Below are 18744 nucleotides of genomic sequence, written 5' to 3' on the forward strand. Positions count from 1 at the left end.
ACACATTTTTGTAAACATACCAGTCTGATGTCTCAAGTTTTTCTTGTAATCTTGCAGCTCTTGATGCTCCTTCATATTTCTTCAATTATTTTTCATGTAAAGTATTATAACATCTCTCAACATTGTACTCCTTACAAGCAGATATTTGTATGCACACAATAAGTTACAACTTGCCATTATTGGTTGCAATGAAGTATTGCAACTACCACTAATAACTCCCATTCTCATCTTGTATATGTTGTAGATAAAAATTAGTACATAACCTCATGCATGCAGACAAATGGGACAACAGGCTGGTAAACAGCAAATACAAAGGTATCTTCCCGACCTTGACTCTAAACACGGGCAAATGTATGCACTGCTCGCGATCATAACCTTAAGGATTCCACCAGAGTCGCTACTAAGTAGGGACCTGAAAAATTAGCATCTATTTACAAAGCTAAAATAATTGCATGGTATTATTAATTTTAACGATTCCAAGTTTATGAAATGCAATTATTGTCCTTGGTTCACATACAATACACATTCATTGTTCAAACGAAAGCAATGTAATACTTCGGCATTGATTTTTTTCCAAATTGCACCATCAGTCTGTAACCACGGTGTTGTAATGAGACAACACACGCTCGCTATCTACATTGTTCGTTGGGGTCCACAACAACTCAAGACAGTATTTAGCAAATATGCTGAACTCTGAACTGCAGTTAATGCAAGCATGACATCACATTTTTCACGTTCTTTCATCTGAGTTTGAATTGCACGTTTCAGAGAACAGTAACCAGACCAGATATCATTTCGTGAGAGATCTGTTACTCCAAACAATTTCTCAAGCTTATTTAATTAATCAGCGTTATTCAAAATTATATTTTTTGGATACAAAGCTTGAGAAATTGGCACAAAATACCTATGGTTGGGGTCTTTAGCTTTCAATGTGGCTAGCTTGCACTGTGAAGAATGAGCAGCTTTGACAAATGTGTGTCTACATGAAGCCTGCTGTAGAGGAGTTAGCTTAATCAAAGCACCATTAGTTGCCGCAGAAAAATTCCCCTCACAAATTAAGGTAAAACTAGCGTCAAGGTTATGCAGTTTGGGGTAAAGGAGATGAGAGGTAGGATACAGAGACCCTTCAAGTTCAGTAAGGAGGTCAACCAATCCAGCTGCATGATCTGTGACAAAAACAGTGTGGGAGTGAAGCCTATTCACTTCTCGGTCACTCATATCAGTCAGATACATAATAGCACAGTTGTTGTCTTTCATGTCAGACACCTTGAAAAATGTAACATCAATAAAGTAAGCACTCAAATAGAAGACAGCCTGAAACCAGCTATTCCATCAGGTTATGACATGTGCAGGAAAAATCTTTGCTTCCTTTGAAGCAACACACTTCGATGTTAAGAATTGTAAATAATTATATTTTCGCTTTCTTATGTTAAAAAATGCAGACTTTACCATCGCAACCACATGATTTAAATCTGTCATCACTGCGACCCAACTATTGCCAACCAAGCTGATTTTATGTGCCCAGCACTGTACCTGCATTTTATTTAATTTTTTTTTTTTTTTTTTTTTTGCAAGCTGCTTTACGTCACACCGACACATATAGGTCTTATGGCGACGATGGGATAGGAAAGGGCTAGGAGTGGGAAGGAAGCGCCCGTGGCCTTAAGGCACAGCCCCAGCATTTGCCTGGTGTGGAAATGGGAAACCACAGAAAACCATCTTCAGGGCTGCCGACAGTGGGATTTGAACCCAATATCTCCCAAATACTGGCAGCACTTAAGTGATAGCATATCGAGCTCTGTGTGCATTAAATGATTCCCTATGACCGTACTTAATGTTTCATAACACTGGGTCACATACCGGACACGGTCACTAACAAACACTTTAACCGCATCATATGGTACACTATAACTGCGCATAGCTTCTAAAACAGCACGAGAGAAGTTTGTAGCATTTCTTGCATCAAGACCTCTCAAATTATAACAAAATAATTTAAAATTACTGGATCAATTGGGTATGGGTAAGATAGTTCGATATGGAAATCGCACTCAAATTCGGTATCCCTCAATTTTGCATGGGGTTTCGATGTCTTAATACCTAAACCGTACCCGATCAATGAAATCGAAACTTACCCGGTAAATATACTTCACGTAGAGTTCTCACACATGGCAGTTCATTTGAAAACTCAGTAATCCAGGCTCTTTGCTTTCCAGCTTTACCAGAGGTATATTTGCTTTGGCAAATACTTCAACTGTGCGTTATCTCCGGAAATTTTTCATCTTTTACGACTACCTAACTGTGTAAGCACAGAAGATTGCTTTCCTTGAGACGTACTAGCAGCAGGGATTGAACTTTCGTTATCGCGTCGCTTACCCACGTGTTTTTCAGATTTAACATTTTTCACAATGCCATCCTTTTTATCCAACCCAACTCGGCAATTACAATACTTGCAAAACACTCACTGAATCTGTGGCATATAAACCATCCCTTGCATATTGCCAAGCCCTTTCGTGCGGTTTTTGTCGCGTGCCCCATAACCTAAGCAATGGCTCAACTTTCTACTCTTCACTAGTTTCAATTTTGAACAGGAAAACAATGCTGCGTCTATCTCGTTATTTCCGTGACACTCGATTTACATTTCGATTATAATCGAAACAGATCTTATTCCCCTTGCTATTCCCATTGCAAATATCGATTAAAGTCAGCAAGCAGCAATCGACCGGCAACTTTCCCTCATCGATCAGAACGGTCAAAAGATTTATGCATCATATTTTAGTAATTCCGACGACTTCGCCAGTAAAATAGCACATTTTTGCAGAATTTGCTCCAAAATTGCATATTCATACTAATTTCGCAATTTGGGTCACAATTCGCATTTAGTCACACCTATTTATGCGTAAACATGATTTTATTCCACATTAGAATTACTGTAGGCTTGGATTCAGTACAAGATTAAAAAATTCGCATTTATCGCAAATGCAATTTTTTCAGGTCCCGACTAATAAACAATGCCTATATTACTGAGCAAAATTTCAAACTGGAATCGGCTGCTGTACTAGAAGTATCCATGGGCCACAAAACTATGGTTGCGGGGCACAGGCAGGCCAGGCCCGGTCTGAATATCTTTGACCGCTAACATTATGGTACATTCTGGTAAAAATTCAACCTTTACAATAAGTAATCGAGCAGGAAAAGTGGAAGGACACAAAGGAGTGGAGGCTTGTTAACTACATCCGGGCAACTGGAGTGGGGACAGTGACGATGATAAATACTTTCTACACCAACAGTTTAATATATACATACAAAATCATGAAAATAAGCGTTGGATGATTTTGGGTTACACTAGTAAAGAGAGAAGAAAAATCAATAAAGTTAAGGGGAGGTGGTACACCTAGGTAAGTTTGCAAACACAAACTGTTTGACTGAATTTTTTTTAGCATTCCACGAGAGATATTTCCTAAATAGCACTAATTTAATGCACATATTTTAAGTATATTCACACCAACTTATTTATGTCAAAAGATGTTTTCATTAATGCAGATTTGTAAAACTAGACACAGAAGTCGGCTCACCGATGAAAACTTGAAATGTGCTTTGCGACTTGCCAGTACGCAAACAATATTGCCAAACACACATACAATACTATCTAAACGAACCCAAAGGTCCCGTAAAGGAGGATTACACCAATTATGTTTTAGTTTGTGTGTTTAATTTGTTCTAATAGTCATAAATGCCATACAAATATTGAAATGTATGTTAATGAGAGTGCAAAGAATGTGTGCAAATCACACAAATTGTATTTTATTTCGAAATCAAGTCCCTAAGATTCAGTTAATTGTGAAAATGTATTTATTCAGGACATATTGCACACTACTGTACACTGATTTAGCAAATGTCATGGGATAGTCACCTAATAGCGTGTAGGGCCTTCTCTGGCCCAGCGAACTGCAGTGAGACGCCGTGGAAGCGAGTCAACAAGTCCCTGGTAGTCCTCAGAATGCAGCTGATACCAAATCGTTTGCAGAGCGGCCGCCAATGCTGGTCTGTTCGCGGGTGCAGGATCCATGGCATGGAGCCTGTGTTCCAGGACATCGCAGATATGTTCGGCAGGGTACATATCGGGGCCCCTGGGTGGCCATGTCAGTCGGACCTCCACCGCATGTTCCTGGAACCATTCTTGGGTGACGCGATGTGGCGGCGCGTTATCTTGAAACAGCGTAGAACAGTCTGGGCGTTGGAAGGTCAAAACTGGGTGGAGAGGGTCTCCGAGGAGCTCAACATAAAGCGTACCATTCAAAGTCTCTTCCAGAACAACTAGAGGGCCCATTCCATACCAGGAAAATGCACCCCAGACCATAACAGACACCAGCGCCCTAGATCACACCTTCGAGGCAGGCAGGATCCATTGCTTCATGTGGCCTGTGCCATACACGGTGCCTCTCATTGGCATGGAACAGTTGAAATCGTGATTCGTCCGACCATATAACATTACGCCATTGTTCCAGTGTCCATTCCTGGTGACTGGCAACAAATGCGCATTGTCGTGCCCGATGACGTTGGGTTAACAGTGGCACCCGTGTGCAGCGCCGGCTCCCATACCCCACAGAACCCATGTTCCTATGGATTCTCCACTGGGAGACGTGTCTAGCACGGCCTGTGTTGAATTGCGCCGTGATTTGTTGCACGGTTGCCCATCTTGTCACTACTGACAATCCGTCTCAGATGTTGCCGGTCATGGTCACCGAGTGTGGCTGGACGGCTGGTCGTCGTCGGTTGTGGACGGTGACACCCGCATTCAACCATTCACAATACACCCTGGACAAGGATGATCGTGTGAAGCCGAATTCCGCACCACTTCCGAAATCGCACTTCCCATCCGTTGGGCACCAACCAACATACCCCGTTCGAACGGTGTCAGCTCATGACAACATTTAAAGTTACACCTGTCACATGCACAGTCACTGCTCACAAGTGCCGCTGGCACAGGGGGAGTGGGGTGTGCAGACAACACACCTGCACATCAGTGCTCTGCTATCCCATGACATTTGCTCACCATCAGTGTATATTCCTTTGTCAATGAACAATTTTGTTGTCCTGTTATACTCTGCAATCTGTGTCCTGCTCATCTCAAATGATACATGCTCCAAATTATTATTATAGCAGTTGTTCATATGGTAGCATTTCCGAGCGGGAAGTACAGTACAGCCACGGTATCCAACTCACCTGAATGCTGCTCTCTTGTCACGTGACAGACAACCGACCAGAGCAGAGCAAGTAGCACCCGTTCCCTAGAGCAACTATGTGATGACGCCTGGCCTAGAACACAGTGTGTGTACAAAAAATGTTGTGGAGGTCCGGGGAGAAAACGCAAAACACTAACAGATAGTAGTAATAGTAATGCTCCAGTAGTAAATGTTGCGGCAGGTGTTAGTGATACTACCAGTAATTTTGAGATTAGATAAAACTCCTGAAAGTTCTGCCGAAGGTGAAACTCAAGTTACTAGTTCTTCAAGAGGAAAAGTCTTTTCTGATTATAGTGATAACTCTCAGGTAAACACACAGTGTGAAACTGGTCAGGGGAGCTATTGGGAATCATATAATTAATATTGATCTATTTTCCAGTGCTATGAGCGACTGTGAGAAGTACAAAAACTGTAGTGAAGGTAAGGTAAGCTTATATGAGGATAATAAAAAAAAGGAAAGGCTTAGCAGCTAAATTAGCGCTGAAGTGTATGAATTGTGACATGGAACATGAGTTCTACACTTCTGTACAGGCTCCACAAGGATTTGAGGTAAATACTAGGTTCATCTATGGTATGAGGTCAATTGGAAAAGGATATGAAGCAGGAAAACATTTTTTGTGCAATGATGAACTTGCCCAGACCCCCTACCAAATTCATGAAATTCAGTGCTGTATTGAACAAAAGCATAAAATAATGTGCAGAAATGTCTATGAATGATGCTTTAAAGGAGACTATGTTAGAAAATGGAGGCCCAACAGATCTGACTGTTGCTAGAGACTGTCTTGGCAGAAACGTGGACATACATCTGCAAATGGTATAGTTGCTGCAACTATTTTAGATACGGGGAAGATCATAGATGTAGAACCTTTAACTAAATACTGCCAAAAACTTGAAATTGTGAAGAACTCCAGCGATAAAATGAAACTGCATAAGGACAGTGGTGAATGCAAAGCAAGTTATGCAGAGGTATTAGTGGAGAGATGGAGACAACAGGAGCTCTTGCAATTTTTAATTGCTCAGTGCAAAAGTATGGGGTTAGATATTCCAAGTATTTAGGGGATGGAGATAGTGAAGGATTTAAAAAGGTGCTGGAAAATAAACCTTATGGGGATATGGAAGTTGAAAAACTGGAATGTATAGGACACACCCAGAAGAGGATGGGATCTCAGCTTCGAAGGTTACAGAAGGAATATAAAGGCAGGAAACTTGGAAGATGGGAAATTAATATCTGGGCTTGATAGACTAACAGGAAAGGAAATTGATAATATACAGACTTACTATGGAATGGCTATAAGGAGAAACACTGACAGTGTAAAAAATATGCAGGAAGACATTTGGACAATTTTTCTATACAAGCTATCAACAGATACACTAACAGTGTAAAAAATATGCAGCAAGATATTTTGGGCAATTTTTCTACACTAGGTATCAACAGATCAGACACCTCAGCACTTCCTATGCCCTAAAGGACTATCAACCTGCTGCAAATTCAACAGGTCAGTTCATACAAAGGAATCATATCATAAACATTCTCTTACCAAGCCAGAACTCCTTCGCAAATGTTTACAAGGAAAAACGCAGAATCTAAATGAATCTTTTAACAGTGTAGTGTGGAACCGTATGCCCAATAGTGTTTGTTGTGTATGACACAATATGCATGGGGTTATATGATGCTGTACTGACTTACAATGAAGTGTGTATTGGTAGAGTGAAGGTGTTGGAGAAGATAGGCATTGATCCTGGCAAGAACATGCGACAAATCTGCAGTGCCATTGATGCAGAAAGAGTGAGGAAATCAGATGTGCAAGCTGAGGCGGCCATTAAACAGTCCAGGGTAATCAAAAGAAACAAGGAGGCCAGGGAAGATGAAATTGATGATCCAGAATATGGACCAGGCATGCACTGAGGTATTGTTACTTTGCTTGCATTTTAAACCAAGCTACAGTTTTCAATGTTCATGTACCTTTTTCTAAAAACCTATTTATGCTAGAAAGTTGAAATTTTTATATTATTCTCTTGTGGTTAACTTTAACCCATTTCGTTAGGTCTCTAACATTAAAGACAAAGTTGTGGTCTACAAACTACTGAAAATTTTGGATTATTTTTTCAATTTTTTTTCCCCTGGCATCTGTGCGGCTAGAAACTCGGAGGCAATGGGGTAATGAACAAAATTCACCATTCTACTAGTATGAACATTTTTATGAACACAGGTTTACTAGTTAAAAACAGTACATGAAAAAGCATACTTTAACAATGCAGAGATAGGGTGTACCACCTCCCATTAAGTGTTTGAGGATTCAATGTTACACTAGTGAAGAGGCCAAGTTCAATAGAATTGATGTAAGGGGCTGATAACCTTTTCCCCTCCTGGATTAAGCAAATCACTTTGGCCAGTTCTTTCCTATACAGCAGCTTCTTTTACCTTGGTTATTCCAAATGCACAAGTAGCAAAATTTGACGTAAATCTATTTGCAGCCCAAGTAACAGGGTTATCACTTCCAAATATTTTTCATAGTAACAGAAATATAAGTTCAAGTTTGCATAAGATCCCTCCATGTCATATGCAAATACCACAGACATTTTTTTATATCTGTGAAGCAGTACATCCCTTAAACTTGCTCTCTGAAGAATTAATACCACAATATCCAAATCTATGTTCCAGTCCCAGTAACTCAAAGTCAAAAAGCTTGCACCTCTCATTTGGAAAACAAGACTTTATCCTTGTTATATCAATGGAAGGAATAGAATTTTGGTCTGTCCCTACTAGTTCCCCGTCTTTCAAATTACCGTTTCATCTTTGATTTCTTAACAGTTAAACCACATCATAAAAAATGATTTGCATGGTTCATTATCACATGTACGGGACACTTTCACTTCTAGAGGTTTTAATCCCTTTGTATAGCCACTTACGTTCATCATTACACACCTAAAGGAATACATAATACCATAATCCTCAGTTACATGTCTATCATCAAAGAGAACAGAACAGGTCTGTGTGAAGATCATCATCGGAAATCTGGTATTACTGCATCCCAATATTTTAGGATCCGAAGTGGAGAACATTGAACATCCACCACACAGCTCTAGATGCGCTTTGAAATAAAGATGTCAACTACTTAAGTAGCAGCCTCCCTACTGCAAAACCGGGCATTCTAAATGCAGGGTAACATGCTGTTATTAGCCGTTCAGAAACCCCACTGTACTAGTTCAGTTAGAGAATCAGCCCAGAAGTGATTAGTGACGCTCTATTCCAGTTGGGTACAAACATATTTTAAGAGTTTTGGATACAGGACATTCTGTAATCTCGAAATTGCTTGTTAGTCCACAATGAGTAAGTATTCGAGTAATACTACATCATATAAACTCGCAGTGATCAGTTACAGAAACATACAGGAATAGGGCAGCGGGCCGCAAGGATTCAGTTTCCAAATGCAACGTGCGCTACAAGCGACCAACAAGTCTCGCAAAACATTTCGCAGACCAAAAAGCGGCAAGTTTCTGCAAGTAGATGAGGATGTGCTTAAATATAAGATTTCGTTACGCAACGCTGAATAAGCCGTATCTCACGATATGCTGTACAGTGGAACCTCTATTATCTGTTCCCGGAATATGCGTTCAAATTACGTGGTCGCACGAGCATCGTAAAATCACATTGTAAAATTCCCACATTATCCGTTCATCAAAGAAACAATTTCCCAGATCAACCGCCCAGAAATTTCAGTCCCATCAACGCTAAATCCTCGATCAATCGTTTTTTTAAATAACCTGAATCTCACGAAAAGACTGCTATGGCATACTTAAGGAACTTGGCGTTAACGCCCCGTCAAAGCGATAATTAGAGCAAGTACTGTAGGCTACTGGAAAAGCGATCGGCGGTGAACTTGCATAAGGAACCATCTTAGTATCGCATTCGGGTGTTATTGTTCAGAGAATGTCGGAAATCATAAAGCAGAGAGTGGCCACAACAATATTGTAAGGAGACACGGCGCATTTCGACAGCTCTGCTTGAAGACTGAACGAGCTTCATCAATGTTCACACTTATAAAACGTCCACATTATGTCCAGGGTTAAATGTTTATATTTTTACTTTTTTTTAGTGTACTGCCGAACAGGTTTTCGGCACTTTCGTCAATGCACTGTAGAGTACCTGGGCTTTCAAGCAGGAATCAAAACTGCTCAACATGCCTGCCCCTCGTTCAGAGGGCCCGGGTTCGATTCAGACCGGGTCAGGAAATTTTACCTGCATATAAGGGCTGGTTCCAGCTCCACTCAGCCTACGTGATTACCTTTAATTGAGGAACTATCTAATGGTGAGATGGCGAACTCGATCTAGAGAGCCAGGAATATCGGCCCAAGAAGATTTGTCACTCTCACCTCGTAATCTGCAGGCCTCCGGGCTGAGCAGCGGTCGCTTGGCAGGCAAAGTCCCATTGAGGCTGTAGTTTGGTTTGGTTTAGTTTAGCAGTTTTTGTAAGATTATAATTATACATATTTCATTTTTGTGATGTTTAGCCAAATTATTGATGGTTTTCATTCATTTCTGGATTTTCCGTTTCCCCGTGTTGTACGTTTTATTTTCATGGTCCCTCGAAAAACTGAGAATCGAGGTTCCACTGTATTTTAAAGAACGAGAAATAGCCGCTGCACATGGAATCAATGTCTTGGATTTGAAGGTTAGCTGTGGCTGGATGATTAATTTTATGAAGAGATTTAAAGCTATATGGATTCAACCTGCCTCCTGTAGCCCTCACAAATGGGCCAGTACAGATGGCAAACTACTACTTTTCTAAATGCACTAAAGCGAAATGGCCCCTTCTCTTCCAAAAAAACCTGCTTCGAACACCACATCTCACCCACTTCACCTTCTACCCTTACAAATAACTGGAAGTATAGGACAAAACGTCTACAACAAGATGGCAAATTACCAAGAACTCAACCAAAGAAATTGACAAATGACCAACTCGTCACCGTGAGACAAAGGACCCTCAGAATTCAGCGGTCCCACCTTACACCACCACCTAGGCGCTGTAGCACCCAGAGGGGTCGTGACCAAGTTCGGATTTGGATGGATTCAAGGCTCTTTAACATTTCAAATTTTTGTCTGCCAAGTCGTAAAATGACACCATCTTCTGAACCATAAAAAATTCCTGTATAGATATGCTTAATATAGTGCTCAATTCTGCAAATAAAACATTACTTAAGGATTATAGTGGAGAACAGCAGAGTAGAACTACTTCATCCAAACAATGAATTTCACAACGCTTATGGATAGCAAAAGGAATTGACAATCGATTAAGTACAGTTGCCAACTCACAAGCATGAAATGAGGAAGGTTGAGCAAAACTGCTTGAGAATATTGAACATTTTCCTTCCTTAACTTATTTCCGTAAAAAAATTAGTTTTTTGTGACCATGCTGCTTTTCTATAATAATTTCCCCTTTGACCGTAATTGTGAGGTGAAATCCGTAACAATTACGGATTTAGTTTTGTACGTAAGCTTCATTTTAATTTTTACATATTTTAGGATATGTTGTACTGTTCTATGTCCTGTAATTTGCAAGAACTTTCATTAGAGTGATATGCAGTGAAATACAGTAAAACCTCAATTCAAAGTCGGGACGCAAAAATCTGACTTCGAATTACATGATTTTGAATTAACCGCCAACACGTACTTCCAAAATGCCAACCCTTCTGCCGTCAATATATTCTAAGACCCGTTACTGCATACAATTAACTTTGATTCTCAGTTTAAAATTTTTCAAATGCCATGGAAAACACTATTTCAGAAATGTATCCAACAAGGTGCATTTACATTATTCAAACAATGCACTTGTAAAAAATAATGGTAAAATATAACCTCACGCAATGAAAGGAAGAAGAACACGATTCAAAGATGAGGGAAAAATTATGCTGGCTCCCCTGTGCAAATGCTTTATCTTTTGGATTACTGTACTATTTGTTGCATTTTTTGATGCCTTGTACTGGCGTGGAAAGTGCCCGACACCCTAAAAACATCGTGGCTTTTCTAGTTCCCTATAACGGGGGAGGAAGTCTCTCTCTTTCGCATGCATTGCATAACACCACAGTACTTTCCCGGCTGGCAATTCTCTCCTTTGAAACCAAAACTATAAGCCCGTTTGGCCACAGCATTTGAAAACATAAAACTAACAAACAATGCAGTTTTATCGGCACTGATAATATAGTTCGGTGCGTACGAATTGATTATAGGCTAGAAGCCACGCTTTTTCGCCAACTGTCGTCATCGCTAGTGTTCACGGATTCTACCTCTCCGCACACTGTCTGCTACATGATACTATGGTGTTCCTTAAAACACCGAATACAAAATAATTATGATTCTACTCGAACATAGCAGATATGAAGCACACTGTAGACGCCGAAGTAGGTGAATGTGCGCAAAGTTACCCCTGCACGTTCCGGAATACTCCCCGTGGAGAAATTTTGAATTTAAATTACTCTGTAAAATACTAATGCTCTTCAAAATGTAAAGGAAGGTTTGAATTAAAAGCCTGAATATCGTTAACAGGACCAACATTTTACTTCCAATTACAAATTATCTGTATTTCGAATTGAACGATTTAAATAACGTGCAAAACCGTACTTAATGTTTCCGGGAACGAGAGCTGCTTCAAATTAGGCAAGATCTTGAATTATTGAGATTTTACTGCATTAAGACTTGTGCATAACCCAGCCCTTATTCCGTAAAACTTGACATTTCGGAAACTCGACACCCGCTCAATTCACTCTACTGCAGTAATATCAGTAACACTAGAATCTCCGAAGACATTTTGTAATTACTAAAACTGCTCCCTGCAAAACCACTACCTAAAATACTTGCAATAATCTTTCTTACCAGGTCTGTGCAACTTTTCAATGCCATGGTGCCAACTGAGATCACTAAATCTGCAAAGAAATGCTCTCTCTACCAAGATGCATGGAGGGCGAGTTAGCTTGGGACACAACCGAGGCCACAAACCCACAGCAAATTTCAGAACACATACAAGATACATCCTTCAGTTAAACAACGAAGCAAAGTGCAAATCAATTCATATGCCATAACTTGGTGCAAACCAAACCTGTCAAAAGATGCAACTGGGTAATCTCTCATGGCATGATAAATATTTGGAACTAAATTTAAACAATAATTTAATCTCTCCAATGTTTCACTTCATAGTTGATTCAGAGTAGAAACATAGTATTGTACAATTTTCAGAAATAGTGCTTGAAACAGAACTATACCTTGATACCAATGGCAGCTTCATCATCATGAGGCCCTTCATACAACATTTCCATACGATATTTTTGTGCCACTACAGGCGATGGCAAATGAATAGCAATCATCTGAAGTAATGCTTCACCAGCAGGTAACCACGTGCGCATCACAACCTGTAAATCATGTTGGCATTAATAAATGATGCATAAATTCACGACTCAAACTTAACAACTATTCCTTTAGCCTACCTTCAAGAGTGCCTTCCCATCCTTGTCTCTATCCTCAGGTTTCAGCTCGATGTTCAGTTTCTTCATAAGACCTTCAGCTTCTTCCTTCTTGTAGTTCATGATAGAATCAAAAACCTAGAATAAAGAAAGTACATAAGCAACTAGGTAATCAGAACAATAGGACACATTTGCATTTAAAGAAGCCATTACAGGATGATTAATAAGGTTTCTAAAAACATATTTGTCGTATTAAAATAAGAATAAATTAACTATCCGACTAAAGTGATGAACTTTAACCATGAAATTCAAATGGACACTCTTCCGACAAGACCTGAACAAGACCTATCCTTGCAGAATACTTAACAGTGCCATCAATGGAACGAGAAATTTGAACCAGACAGGGTAACGTACCACAACAAGAGTATAACCTAAGAAGCGACCGAATTCTGCCAGTTAGAGTGGATTCTGAAAAATGACTAGAATAGAGCAGAAGTAAAATAACAGGATTCCAAGTTTTGATCCCTTTAATACAGCAACTTAACAGTACAGAGAAGGGCCACTCTGTCATTATGACCTGTAATATTTTAATTGGTTTTCTGCTCAATATATTATCGCAGCATTCCTTTTAAGAAATTTCTTTAAAAACACAAAGGCAAAAGACAAAGCTTAGCTTAATTATGGTTAGGAGAAACTAATAATGCATATAAAATTTATCTTGTGCTCAATCAAACCCACCATATTTATCTAAACACTAGCTGACGTACCCGTGCTTCGCTACGGGATTCTCAGAAAGACTATCTTTGTGGTTTTCCTACCTTACGTCGTCGGAAGGAATGTAGTGATTAAAAGCAATGTTATATAAAATACTTGATCAAATTAATAAACCGCACATTTTCTCACTTCTAACTAACAGTACAATGGTGCCGATCTTGCAATAACCATACCGCAGACAGCCATGAGCACTTCTCTACCATTATTCCGTTAAATATGCACACTGCTCATTCCAATCAGTGCCTCAGAGTAGGAATTGAATAGCTCGAATGCTATGATGAACCAGTTTGTTACTATCAGTAGTATCAGAAATTTATCTTAACTCCCCAGCTACTTCCCGCCAATTTTCAGGCAGGCTGTTATACTTGGTACGACCGGGTGAGTTGGCCGTGCTGTTAGAGGCGCATAGCTGTGAGCTTGGATCCAGGAGGTAGTGGGTTTGAACTCCACTGTCGACACCCCTGAAGATGGTTTTCCGTGGTCTCCAATTTTCACACCAGGAAAGTGCTGGGGCTGTAACGTAATTAACGCAGGGGCTGCTTCCTTCTCGCTCCTAGCCCTTTCGTATCCCATCGTCGCCATGAGTCTTATCTGTGTCGGCGCGACGTAGAGCAAATTTAAAAAAAAACTTGGTATACAGCAGTAATCCCATCTATCGGAGATGAATGGTAACAGAGACCCAAAGCAGATCACAACAAACAATTGTCAATGTAATGTTATTGTTGATCAATGTTTTGAGCTTTCTGTATTGTAGGCCTTCACATTCAGTTTTCTTTCGACTTTGTAATATAAGGCCGTCTTATAAAATTAATTATAGCGTAGACTGTAGTTCCTTATTCCCCAACTTTACATACCGATTTTCATTAAATTCTGTCTACCCATTTTCTCGTGATGGCGCTGATATGATCTTAGCAACAAAAATTCATATTCATGAATATCTCCGTTATAGCCAGTACGGTCAAAATGTATAAGACATAAATGATCGGAAATTTAATACTATGTAACTTTCTTTATATAGTAATTGTCAATAAGACCACTAATAACACAAATATTCGAGAATTAAATTTTGGGCAAAACTACCATTTTGCTCAAAGTACATAAAGTTATTTATGGCCTAGATTGTAGCAACTTATTCCCCGACTTTGCATACCTATTTTAATTAAGATAGGACCACTAATAAATATTTGCGAATAAAATTTTATGCCTTCCCCCTAAACTACCATTTTATTCAGAGTGAAAAGATTAAGGCCTAGGTCGTAGCGGCTTATTCCCAGACTTTACATACCGATTTTCATTAAATTCTCGTGATGCGTGTACATACATACATACAGAAATAACGGAAAATTGAAAAAATGTATTTCCTTGTTACTATGGACGTGACTGATACAGAAATACCATCCTTTTTAAATTTTGAGCAACAAACAGACAAAACTCTTATTTTATATATATAGACTTTACCAGCATCAAAGACTTCCAAAACAGCCCATACACATTTCTTGTACTGGACATAACACTTTTTTCTGTTTGAACCTTTGCAGTTCTCCAAAGTGGAAGGTCCTGCATATTTTCCTTGGCTCAATGTTATCAATGGGTGAACGAGCAGGCCCATTCTTTCACAGCTTTAGATGCAGAAGAGACAGTTTGGAAAAAAATCCATTACAAGTTATAATTCTTATGCTAGGTGAATAAGTGGATATTAGAAATAACACTTGTAAAAAATTCATGTTGAGCAACATTTCCTCCTTTTGCCTCTGTAAAGATTCCAGGTATTGACAGCAAGGTCCAGAATGTTGAAAAACTTGCATAGCCCATCCGCAGTAGCCAGATCTAAGTATAAAAGATCTCTTATAAATCCAGACCATCCAGCGGCGTTTCTGCTCTCCGAAACCCATGCAGCAGTATGAGAGGCACGTGAATAGTTCTTGACCTCGCAAGAAGCATGTACATGTTCGACCTAGCATCAATAGCCAGTCTGAATCGCAGCCGTTAATATGGCAAAACAGTTATTGCAACAATATTTTCGCATGTACAAGTTATTTTAAGTATGAGTCGGCTCGGTGGGTAAGCGATGCATTTCATCAGCAATTTCCTGGTGAAGTGCCACCCTCACGAGCACAGTTTCACTCACAAAATTAGCACAAGTAAGGGTTTTGGGCTCTTCTGCACAGAGCTAAAAAGCCATTACACATCAAACAATACAGGTTTACACGGGCCAACTGTTTAAAACCGGCTGATCGAGCCACAAGGGTGAGATTTTGTGAGTGGTATCTTGCATTACTGAATGATTGTTTATTCAACCCACAGCTTGTGTTCTTTTCGGACGAGGCCAGGTTTCATCTCAATGGCTGTGTGAAGTCATACCTCTCATTATTGGTGTGCAGAAAATCCTAATGGTGTTTATGAAGTTCCTTATTATGAAGGATGACACTTCCAGCATCTTCTATAAGGTAAGATTTCATATACGACTGTGCACACACTTAAAGCAGGGCGGCCACGTGCGGCGTAAGTTGGGCTTAGGCAGAGGCCGTAGTGCAGAGTACAAATACTGTGCGTTCGGTCCACTGTATCAATTCCACATTTAGGGTGGGGTGCACCAAATAAGAGTAAGTTCTACTTCCGCTGTACTCTTTGAAGTCGGCATTCGGTGACTGGACTAAATTACTACAAATGTAAAATGTTGAAGAGCACCATCTTCTAGTATATTACTAAATAAATAAACACAAACATGTTAGAACTTACTCTTGCGTCGTGCATGGACTAAGCTACGATTAGACTTTTTGATTAATAATTAGAGTACTGCGTTGTATACGAGAGGAAGAAGTTGCAAATGTGTTTATGGATTACTTATATTGACTATCTCAACAAAGAAGACTGAATGTAATAGTGCATCCAGTGCCTGAAAGGTGAGATCCCTATGATATGTACAGAGTGAATTAAAGGAACGTTTTGCTCTTGGGAAGGAATCCGTTATTTTCCTTCTAAATCTAATTGGAGTTCACAAAATAATTCAGACAGGAATTCAGCAGTATCTCCCAATACAGTTGTGTGCACTGCAGATATATTATACTGATCTAATTAACGTTCACAGCACGACTGCTGGCCATATCTTTAATCACATGGTTAGAGCACGAGTGAGGCATTAAGGAGATACATAGATATGCCTGCAAACGATGATGAATGCTAAGAAATTAACCAAAATACTTCACGGCAGCAAGTTTCCCACACATCGTTGGTGCAACTGACTGCACACATATTCCCATTTCGTACCCGTCTGGCGGCGAGGGTGACTTTCCAGAAATCCGAAGAGGTACTTCTCAATTAACACACAAGTTATTTGGGATGAAAGTATGAGGATCATAAATATTGTTTGCTGGTGGCCTGGTTCTACGCATGATGCATGAATGTGGGAAATTGTGGTGTTCCAACGAACTTTGAGCATGGTTATATAATGGAATGTTAGTGGGAGATAAGGGACGTCTGTACTAAATGTCTCACTACACCACTGCAAGATGATATAGACGATTCCCATACGTAACCTGACCAAGAACCAAATACACCAGTCGAACACTGCTCGTGCAAAAACATACAATAATCTGGAAAGCTACGAGAACGGTTTTAAAAGTTCTCGGAATCACCGCTAGATGTCAGTGCTAGAGCAACGAGGTTCCCACGAAATAATCACACATCCTTTGTGAGTGAACACGTAGCGCGTCAGTCCTCTAGCTGCAGGAGGGTGGTAGTGACGACTCTGTTGTTCCCGCGTAGTGATTTGTGACAATGGAAAAAACAGATTCGAGCAGTGATTAAATACTTTGTAAAGAAAGGTATGAAAGCAAAGGAAATTCATACCGACTTTCAGAACACACTGGGGGACTCTGCTCCTTCATTTTCAACTGTTGCCAAGTGGACCAGCAAGTTTAAATTTGGTTGGGAGAGCTTGGATGATGGTCCGCGTAGTGGACGGCCAAAGTGTTACGACCCCAGAATTTATCGCAACAAAAGTGCATAAAATCGTTGACTGAAAGTACGGGAGATTGCTGAAGCTGTAGGGATGTCTTCTGAACGGGTATATTATATTTCAACCGAAGAATTGGGTATGAAAAAATTATCTGCAAGATGGGTGCCGCGGCTCTTGACATTGGACAATAAACGCACCAGATTGGAAATGTCCGAACAAAGTCTGGCCCGTTTTCAGTGCAACCAACAAGATTTTGCGCCGGTTTGTGACTACAGCTGAAACTTGGGTCCACTACTATACCCCAGAGACAAAACAGCAGTCAAAGCAGTGGAAACATGCTGATTCACCACCACCAAAGAAGGCAAAGGCAGTGCATTCGGCCGGAAAGGTCATGGCCTCAGTTTTCTAGGACGCAAAAGGCATTCTGCTGATAGATTATCTTCCTACTGGCCAAACATTTACGGGGCAATACTATGCAAACCTCCTAGACCAACTACAAGAAAAGATATGAAAAACAAGGCCTGGTTTGGCAAGGAAAAAGGTTATCTTTCATCAGGACAACGCTCCGCTGCACACAAGTGTTATTGCCATGGCAAAAACTTCATGAACTGGGGTACGAATTGTTGCCACATCCACCTTATTCACCTGATTTGACACTATCAGACTTTTGTCTATTCCCCAAGCTGAAAATTTTCCTCGGTGGATGGAGATTTTCTACAAGGGAAGAACTGACAGCCGAATTGGAGAGGTATTTTGCAGGCTTGGAGGAATCTCATTTTCGAGATGGGATCAAGGCATTGGAACATCGCTGGACCAAATGCATTAGTCTACAGGGAGACTATGTTGAAAAATAAAAGCAGTTCCAAGGAGGTAAGATAATTCTAATAGATTCCGAGAACTTTTCAAACCACCTACGTATTTTGGAGGGTGGGAAAAAATTCCACAATTCCTTGAAACGGAAATTCGCTCCACACCTGCAGCATGTGGCAAGAATAGTAGTGATGGCTGTCCTCCAAAACTTCGCAATCTGTATGAAGAAACCACCACCAACTTTTATTTTTTCCCCGTGTCCATGGCTTTCTGCTTTTAAGCCTTTCCACAGAATTTTAAGTCGCTCTTCACCGCGCTTTCCATCATTTAAAGTATTGAATTCTCCTGTCACTGCTTTCCATGCATTTTATGCTGTGTTTCTTACACTACATCCTTAGCATAGATCATTATTTCTAACAAGCATTTATCTTTCGCATTAAGATTTTCCCTTGTTTCCTAGCACACACCACCATATCAAAACAGATTTCATGAAAGAAAACACGC

At 40.1% G+C, this 18744-nt stretch overlaps 1 protein-coding gene across 1 annotated transcript in view; it reads right to left on the minus strand.

The window, feature by feature from the left end:
* The window catches only part of eEF2 (eukaryotic translation elongation factor 2), a 173149-nt gene that overhangs the window by 66432 nt on the left and 87973 nt on the right, over positions 1 to 18744 (minus strand). The window contains exons 7-8 of the mRNA XM_067145871.2: positions 12723 to 12836; positions 12501 to 12647 (exon numbers count right to left, since the gene is read on the minus strand). Coding sequence (XP_067001972.1) covers positions 12501 to 12647; positions 12723 to 12836 — 261 coding nt within the window. The remainder of the gene's footprint in view (positions 1 to 12500; positions 12648 to 12722; positions 12837 to 18744) is intronic.

The sequence above is a fragment of the Anabrus simplex genome, chromosome 4, assembly GCF_040414725.1.
Source record: "Anabrus simplex isolate iqAnaSimp1 chromosome 4, ASM4041472v1, whole genome shotgun sequence".
NCBI lineage: Eukaryota > Metazoa > Arthropoda > Insecta > Orthoptera > Tettigoniidae > Anabrus > Anabrus simplex.